At 37.3% G+C, this 9,892-nt stretch overlaps 1 protein-coding gene across 2 annotated transcripts in view; it reads left to right on the forward strand.

Moving 5' to 3' along the window:
• LOC124716871 (probable GPI-anchored adhesin-like protein PGA55) overlaps positions 1-7,707 on the forward strand; it is a 132,970-nt gene extending 125,263 nt beyond the window's left edge. For both annotated transcript variants that reach the window (XM_047243427.1, XM_047243434.1), the window contains one exon: positions 1,362-7,707. In XM_047243427.1, the coding sequence (XP_047099383.1) occupies positions 1,362-5,020 (3,659 nt within the window). In that variant the 3' untranslated portion in view covers positions 5,021-7,707. The remainder of the gene's footprint in view (positions 1-1,361) is intronic.
• The last annotated feature ends 2,185 nt before the right edge of the window (positions 7,708-9,892 follow it).

The following is a 9,892-nucleotide window of genomic DNA, read 5'->3' on the forward strand; positions in this document are numbered from 1 at the left end:
CCACTAGGTTTTTTTAAAATTCTGTACTCCCAAAAATGAAGTTTGCATTTTATGCATGTATTAATTAAATTTTAATTACAGTAGTCATATAATTATTTAACATATCCACAATTCCTTCCTTTAGAACCATATTCACATTATTTCTTGTATAAGCAGCTGCTATGACACCTCCATCTTTAAGACATTACTCTGCTTAATGAGTGTTTTACTCACAGACACCCCCCCCCCCCCCCCCCCCAAAAAAAAAGCATCTTATGAGATTGTACTGTGCATGTGAATGGTGTTAAACCGTGACAGAACTGTATTCATAGCAATCACAGCTCAGGCCTGAATGCGTGTGAGTCTCAGTGCTGAGGGTTAATACATCAATTCACATGCTGATCATGTTCCGGCAGAGCACTTGAGGCAAGCTATTAGTCAAACTTTGTACAACATATAAGGCATTTCAATCCGAAGAGTTGCATATCAAGATGACAGCAGTGTGAATCAATGATTGGTCAGGGCAGATTTGTTTCCAACAAAGTGTTCCTCATAATGGTGCCTTATGGTTTTTAACAGCTATATGATGTGAATGTCTGGATTGAGCACTGGGATCTACCCAAGTCTTCCCCCATAATTCTTATTGAGATGTGATTAGATGTTCTATTCCCTGTTCTTAGTAAAGTTGCCATTTACTGCCTAGTATCCTGTATCATTATATCAACAGTTTAATGATTATAGTACCCTCTTCATTGATTTGTAGAATGCACTTATATGATTTCACAGGTCTATTATAGTTTCCCTCTGCACATTTCAATGAATTTGCACTACTAAGAGGTGTTAAACTATTCTCATAATGCTGGACAATTTGGAGGATTTGAATGAAAATCTGAGCTCAACCATCCCGATATAGGTTTTCCTTGGAACATGTGGGTCATCATCCTGGTCAATCCAAGCTAGTCTTTGATAACCTTGCTATCAGTTGGCTGTTAAGTCCCAGCCTTCCTTCTTGAACTCGACCTACTACATTTCCATATTACAGTACCCAGGCTTAGTGATGCTGTGTTTACTTTTTACTTTGTTTATATCTGCCTCAGTCAAACATCAGCTACATTCAGTTGTCTGAAACTGTCTATTGACCTGCATTAGAACTCGAACAACAGTGGCGTTAGAAGTGTAGTGCCAGATATAATTTAATTAAACATTCGTGTTCTTTTACCACCACCTTTTTTTTAGAGCAGCTATTTTGGGTTTTAGACTTCCAAATATGCTAAAGAAATGAATATTTAAGTGACACTTTTTGTGCAGTAAGTGTACTGTTTATGAACAACTAATGTACATCATAGATACTTAGTTTTAACGAAAGTCCTTTATCCTCACAGGTGATGCAGCAAGGAAAGCTTTTGTTGGGAGATCAAAACGTGTCCCAATACAACAAAATTTTGTAACAAAGAGTCTTCCATCATCAAGTGCAAGCTCGTCACAATTGACAGTTGATGCCAAACAAATCATTCAACCTTCAGGCAATAAGTCAGTTATTATGCAACAGCCAGATAATCAGCAGCAGACAGACACTGCTCAGCTTCTGTTATCATTGTCTGGTAGTGAATTTACTAAGCAGACTCAGTCCCTTCAAACTGTGAGCAAAACAATAAGATTTCAGAATTCAGTTGGAACAAGTTCAATAAAAAGTGAACCTGTGAAGACTGAGCCAAATATCAAACCAAGGACAATAAAGTCTGAAGCTGTTGAGCAGCCTACTGCTGTGGTGCCTATAAGTAATAGAACATTATCAGCACAAGTACCACATCAGGTCACAGAAACTGTAAGTGTAAAAGATACAGCTGGAGCCCAAGCTCAAACTACATTTCTTGCTGAGACCATACCTGCTAGAAAGCGTGGAAGGCCAGTAAAAAGGCAGATGAATATTGTATTCCAGGAGAAGGTACTTACAGATGCAGATATGGCTCTTCATAAGGAAGCAGAAGCAAGTAGGAAAGCCTTGGAAGTTCTTCGTCAAGAAATGGCTGTAGATCCACTGGAGAAAGCATCAGGGGCAATTTCCCAACAGCCAGATCCACTTCGCAAAATAACTTCACATACTGGAACAGCAACAACAATGAAAATGCAAATGCCTGTAACTCCTGTTGGTGTTACATCATCTCGTGCACCTTCCCGCATTCAGACATCATCTGTAAAAAAACCTGTTTCACACACAACTTACATAACAAAATCAATACAGAAACCAGCAGTAGATCCTCCTAGAAAGGTTCTGGTTCAGGAAGAACAACCAAATGATGCACCAAAAAGGGTAGTTAATTCACCAGAACAACAACCAGTTCAAGTTGTTGCACCTAATACTGTTTCACCTGCTACAGAACAAGTTCCTAGCGACTGTTCAAATGCCAATACTAATGTTATCTATCAAGTTGCTAATACTGTAGTGTCAAACCAAGAAATGTTCCAGATTGTTGATAACACCAACTCTCAAGATAAATCACAAAATATTGTGTATCAAGTGGCTGATGGAGTGACGGGATCTGAAGCTGACAATGATAATACAGGTTCAAATATTATATACCAAATGGCAGATTCTGGTAATACCACTTCTGTTATGGGTCAGTATATGGAAGTCTTGAAGGAAGCTGGAATTCCAACTGATGTCCCAATTCTGTTAGATAGTGGAGATGGATCTTATGTTACAGTAAATGAAGAAATGTTAATGAATATTGTTAATGGAGGTGTTTTTCAGTGCCATGTTGCAGAAGGTAACATAGTGACAGGAGACAGATTAGAATTTATTGTCCAGGAGGTGGATGGTGAAGGGCAGCAAACGGCTGAGCAACCAGTACAAAATACTGCGGAACAGACAGCAACAGAGACAGCAGAAACATCATCATTAGGAGCTGTGTCTCAAGTATCTGAAGCAACACACGCATCTGTTGGCCGTGACATGCCTACAATTGAAGAAGATCAGTCTGAAAATATTTTGATAGAAAATTTATCTTCAGATAGCAATGTAGGTGGAATTGAGACATTTGATAGTAAAACAACAGTGCAAGAAGATACTGCATCTGCAGCTAATCATGAAGTTGCTGAGCAGAAAACTGTAACAGTAGACGGTGTTGCTCTTACTGAAAATTCTGTACAGCCTAATAGCAATAGTGCACTAGATGAAGCAGGTGGTTCAGAGACAGTTTCTTTTGAAAATGAAGTTGTGGATGCAACACAAACTTGTGGATCCACAGAAAATGAAATGGTTTTAAAAAGCAGTCAGTCTATTATTCAGACAGAAAACTTGTCATTTGAGACTGGAGAAGTACTACATGCAGAAAATTCAGGCCCTGAATCCCTAGATTTTAATGTGCAACAAGACTCCACTGAAATAAAATCTGAATCTTCCTCAGCCCAAAATTATGAAGCCGGACAATTAGTGGAACCTCTGTTAAAAAATGTAGCAATTTTTTCAGAAGAGAAAACTGTCAAGACACAGAATGATGAGACCACAGATCATAGTGAAGTCACAACAAATGAAAGTGATTGTGTGCAAGAGAATGAAGTTACTTTTACTTACACAGATGCAGCTGGTTTGCCTTCACTAGATGACTACCCTGAAAGCCAGGAATCTACTGTAGTTAGCTTCGAAGAAAAGGAAATTACAAATAAAAATGAAAATTCAAATCAAAGTGTTATTCCTATGCATTCAAATGTCAGTGTTAGTGATACCTTAGTGAGTTCAGTACAGGTTGAAAATATTGTTTATAGAGAAGTTAGTGACGAAGTTATAACTGGTGATCCTTATGGAGAAGATCCATCAGATGGTTGTTTAGTACAAACTGCTACTAATATTAAAACTGATGAAACACCAGAAGAATTTCAGAACCATAATGACATCAAGGACTGCCAAAGATTTCAAAATGTTACTGACATGGAAGCAAGTGAACAGGTAACTGGTCAAGATCAACTTCACTCATCAGAAAATAGTGGAATGTCTGTTGAACAAGCACTAGAAGCCATGATGGGTGATGAAAATTCTGATATACAACAGGACACAGGTGATAACAGTGAAGTTGCTCATAGGACTTCAGAAACAACAGATGCAAGTGGTGATACTGAAGTGTGTAATGAAAAGTCAAATAGAGAAGAACTGTGTTTAATGCTCAGTAGAGATGAAGATGCACCAAAACTGGATGATCAGAAATGTGCAGCAGAAACAAGAAAAGTGACAGGTTCTTTTACTCTTGTTGTAAACTCAGAACAACAGAAAGATGATCCAGACAATACTGCTGATACATTTATATCAGCCCCATCTACAGAAGTAACAGAAAATGAGGATCTTAACTGTACACTTAGTGAAAGTGAGAATGTTAACCAAGAAGAGTGTGATCTAACTGTTGAGGACACAGTGGCAAACACTAGTCAGTGTGTTGGTCAGGAAAGAAGTGTTATTGTACAGAATGATAACCAGAATGATATGAAAGATGATGAAACTGAGATTGTAAGTACCGTGGAGAGTATTTGTGATAATGGTAAAGAGGTGGTAGTGCATGATGTATATGCCCAAGAAGCAGTTGAGACAAGTGAAGTTCAAAAGATCACTGTTTCAGATATCACCGAATTACCTGAAAATTATATATTACTTACAGATGCCAAGACTGAGGGTCAAGTCATATCACCCAATAAAGACATTCCCTACGCTGTAGGACTTCTACCTTTAAAGACTGCTTTGGAAAAGTTCCAGTCAATGCCAGACCACCAACCCCGAAAAACACGATCTTCATCGACAAGCAAGGAAGGCTCAGCTGATCCTCCTGCAGCTCGAGTAAAAAGGAAAGCTTCGTCAACTGAAGGTGGCCCTGACAGAAAAATAAGGGCAGTGAGCACTAGTGCTGAAGAAACGTATGAAGAAGTGATAAGTTCAAGTGGACTACAAGTGCAAGATAACCCAAGTAGTTGGCCCTCGGTGGATTTAAATGTTGAGGAACATAGAGAAGGTCTTCATGCAATGTCAGAAATGGTCACTGAACCTACAGAGGTATGATCATAGATAATTTCAGTGGCTTAGTCAGGTAAAACTTCATTTGTTTGTTGGTTTAATTATTCTCTGTTATGTTCATTAATTTTTACTTTAGAGGTATATATCAGACGCACATTATCCGTAAAAGCTGCTGAAAAGGCATTGGGCATTCGAAATACTGTTAGTCATTTAAACATTTCACAGAGTGTGTGTGTGTGTGTGTGTGTGTGTGTGTGTGTGTGACAGTTTTTGTAACAATGCTGTCATTGTGAATTCAAATCCCAACTATAATTCATACATTTCAATTATTTTTGTATAATGAACTGCCGCAGTTTTGTGGGTATGATATGTAAATAAACTTTTATTACCTATGTTATGATAAACATAGGAAAATGCCTCTCTGTTCATAAGACATGTAAGTAGAATGTCATTAGAATGTAAGCTAGAAGTTTGACAGGGGAGTATGTAAGTTGCAAAATATGTTCATAAATTTTTTTCAATGCCTCTAGTAGTTGTCTGAAATAGCTGTGCTGAGATAGCTACTAATTATAAGATTGTATAGTGTAAAAATTGCATTTAATGTGCAGTACGATGGTTTTTAAAGCTAGCATGTATGATGTTTTATACAAAGACTTTCATAAATAGTATAAGTCCCCTAATGAAGTAAATGTATTTGTTGAATTCAGAGAAATTCATTGTATATTTTCAAAGAAGACTGTACCATAACATTTTGTCATAATAATAGTAAGTGTAGGGCTATACAGTACAAGTGTTTTCTCTCCTTTGGAGTCATAAATGGTGTAGATCTGCTACAAGTTCTCCATAAGGTAAAGGGTGCCTAATTTTGTTTTATTATACTTCCCAGTGGCACAAATACAAATTTATGTAAATTGTGAGATAATATTGTCATGGGAATATTACTCAGTGTGATTATTTGTCACTGTGAAAGGAGTGTCTCTCCCTCCTGCGAATGATTTTCTGTTTATTATTCATGAAATTAAATTTCTTAATTTCACATTTGGAAGTAGTACTATTCAGAAAGTAGCTTTATTTTAACACTATATTTTCATAATGTAATGAGCTGAAGACAGGACCTGGTGTGATTTTGTTGCTTTGTGTGTTGCTGAGTGAAGTACTTTGATGCATGTAGTAGATATTGCATATCTTGATCTTAAGAAAAGGAAATTCTGTGAAATGCAGTAACCTCAGTGAAATCTGTTTCCTATGTCTCACCAGAAGAGGCATTTACTGTCAGGACACAGATGTATTTTTATTTACAAATAAGTCCTATGTCTGTATATATAAAACGAAATTCAATATAATGACTTTATATGTATTCAGTTGATAAGCACCGTAAGATTGATCTGTGTTTACAGGTGTTTTGTTTTATTTTATTTGTTTACTATGCTTGTTCAGATTAATTATTTGAGCAGGGGATGTGTTTTTTTTATTCTGGTAGCTTCTGCAGTATATCAAAAACTGCCTATTTGATTTTAAATTAATACAGAAGGTGAATAAAAACTTTAGTGCCCAGTTCCCAGATGACAAACCATGCTTATCAACAATTCTCACTCAGTACCTAATTAGATTTTCATCATGTTGTTGAGCTGAAAAGACAGGTGCCAGTCATTTTGTCTTGAAAACTTACGTCTCTTCCAGATCTCATAAAAATCTTAATGTCTTCTTCTATATCTGTTGGATGATTAATTCCGTAATAGGAAATTTAGTTAGAAAGCTGTCTGTAATCCAATTGTTATTCTTCATTTTTGCACAGAATAAAATTTTTGTGTAAACCTTAAACTAGCAGTCCATAAAGATGGGGACCATTGTAATCATTTCGTTCTGTTAGTGTGTTTGAGTGTATGGCTTTATTCCTCCTCAGTGCTCTTGTGCTTGTACTTGTGTTACAACAATTTCATTGATACATATAAAACCATGATATTTTTGTATGAAAAATTAGCTTATTTCTTACCATAAAACTTTTTTCCCTTTTTGTAGTGTTTATAGAAAAAAAAATATATATATACTTTACTAAGGTGCTTGTGTTCCATCAACAAGTCAGCCAAATAGCATATTGTCATCATGCATCAATTAAAGATGCACACAGATTCATTTTGTGGAATTTGTGGGTTTGAATGAGTGCATTTGATTGAATCCTAGTTTTGTGTTGTATTTTACAGTTTTATTATTATATTAGAAGTCCATCAGTTTTATATAAATTTTAATGTTACAGGGCTCAGAATTGCAGCATAGCTTTGCACTATTTTCAAAGGAGTGTTCAGAGTAGTATTTTTTCCCTCAAACGTTTCACTTGAAAAATATTATTTTTAAATGTTAATTAATATGGTTATTTAACTTAACAGTAATGCCCATACATGTTCCCTGCACAGTGTGTAGTTTAGATCTCATAACATGTCATCCATATGTAATTATTAAGATGAATTCTGTATTTGTGTATAAAAGTTATTTGACTTTATAAATTGGTGTAATTAGTTTTGAGTATTCAATCCATAGTTGTTTGTTGTGTTTATGGCAAATTATATCTAACTTCTTGTTATGTTTTGCATTGTTTACAAGTCTTATGGAAGTACAGTGAACATTTCGTTGTTACACTGTTGTTCCATTTTTCAGCCTAGTCAGTCAGAGGTGTATTAAAATTAATAACAGTGCACATGGAACCATGATACTTCTGTTAGAGCATATTAAATAAATACTTTCAGAGCAGAAATTGTTAGATGTTATTTTATTATTGGAGTTACAAGTACTAAATTTCGTGCATTATTTTTATAAACTTGAATGCTGAAATGTTACTGCATAGCAGGATGATTTAATGTTTGGAACATATTACAATTCTTTAATTTCCATTGTAACATATGAACACAAAATATAATATTTGTACATCACACATATTTAAAGTAGGATCATGTGGAATACAAATGTGAGACTGCAGTTCTAAAAGCAAAATTTTCCTAGCTATCCCGTGAGTGTACTTGTAGGGAAGACATAAAAACTATTACAGGTTTGTGTTGATCATCAATGTCACTTCTTTCAAAAGCTCTTTGTATTTCCTAAGAAACTGACATTCTTTAGCTTGATCTAACCCAAGCGTTTAGAAGACACTAATTTATCAGTCAATTACAAATTGTATTTCATGTACGAAGTTTTCTGAAGCTGTTTTGATTGGGTTTTCTTGTGTTATTCAAAAACAAACACCATTATTTCCATTTCAAAGTGCCTTACACAGGTCACTAATGCATTATTCCCCTTAAAAGAAAGGTAATAGGTAATGAACCCTGCTGAGAGAAAATGTAACAAGAAGTAGAAAAGTATAAGCACATAATGTAAGTAGTGAAGGTTCCTGGTTGAGGAGAAAGGAGATGAGGAGGGGATGATGGAGGGAAGGTTAGATTGCTGGGTCGAAGAGGCCCCAAGTGCAAGGAAACAAAGGTATGTGACACTGCGAAGCTTGCCATGGTGCAGGCAGGTGTGGTTACATTGTGAAGTAAAGGAAGGTGTAATGTTGGAAGGGGTGGAACAGAGAAAGAGGGGGATAGTGGAATGAAAGTGAGATTTTACATGGATAGGATTGAGTAGGAGGCAAGGGAAAGTAGAGGTGGAGGCAGATATGAGACAGTGGCTACTGGAGATTAGGCCAAGGGGAGTAAGGAATCACAAGCCAAGGAGAGGAAGGAATCAAAATATGAGCTACAAGGACAATTCCTGTCTACATGTCCATATGGGGGGGGGGGGGGGGGGCAGAGGGGAATCCAGATGGAAAGGCTTGTAAGTTGTGGTTAAACCAATGAAGTGAAGCCTATGCTCAGCTGCTTGTTCTGCCACTGGGAGATTAATCTTACTCTTGGGCACAGTTTGGTGGTGACCATTTATTTGGGTTAACAGCTGGTTACTAGTGATGTTCACATAAACTGATGTGTGTAAGTTACAGGACAGTCGGTATGTGACATGAATGCCTTCACTAGGGGCCGAGCCTCTGATGGGGTAGCATATGCTTGTGATGGGACTACACTGCACAAAAAGAATCACTTTTCTAATTGGCTGCCATTGTGATGCGTGAGTTTGAAATTTGGTTCAAAGGTGCCTACAACCCTTCTCTGTAATGGTGCAAAAAGTATGATGCCCTGTGGTGTCACCCTCAGGCTCAGTGATGCTTCAAACAGCAAGATGTTGATACATGCGAAAAAACAACCATGGTGAGTTAATAATGCCACATTGCCACCAAATTCCACCAGAGTTCTGCCCATGCCATCAAGGATGTATCACGATGGGTAGGTCATCCTAACTACCGCTTACTCACACTTCACCACTTCTTTAGACGTCTCTGTGGTGGAGTCAGAAACACAACACCCAGCATTGAAATTACATTGCAGTTTTCTTATTGGTGGCCGAGGAAAACATTTCAGACTCACTGACGCTCAGAATTGGTATGAAAAGCCCTGAGGAGGTGGCATAAAAGGCATCTACGAAACCACCCCTTTCCTTGTGGGGCACTAATTCCCACATATTCCATAGATGAAAACAACAGTTTCATGATCAGCAGGACAAAATTCGTGACAGCATTCTACACTGCTGACACCCACGAAGGTTCGGCCCTGCTGTGAGGACATTGTGGGGCTGCAACCCCATTGAACATGATCTAGTCCCTTTGGAGTGTAGTGTGACCACAGCTTATGCGCTGTTATTCGAGTAGAACCATTAGGACCAGGACCATTCAAAAACATTCAACAAAATTGGAATGTGATATAAAGCAGCAAAGGATGTTTATGGTTTTTTACTCCACCTGTTTCACACACTCCTTTGGGGTGATCACGGAGGAGTGCAGCATTTAAAATGTGTGAATAAAGTGGTAAAGGGTCCCTCTAAGATCGACCAGTTCAG

Source organism: Schistocerca piceifrons, chromosome 1 (assembly GCF_021461385.2).
Source record: "Schistocerca piceifrons isolate TAMUIC-IGC-003096 chromosome 1, iqSchPice1.1, whole genome shotgun sequence".
NCBI lineage: Eukaryota > Metazoa > Arthropoda > Insecta > Orthoptera > Acrididae > Schistocerca > Schistocerca piceifrons.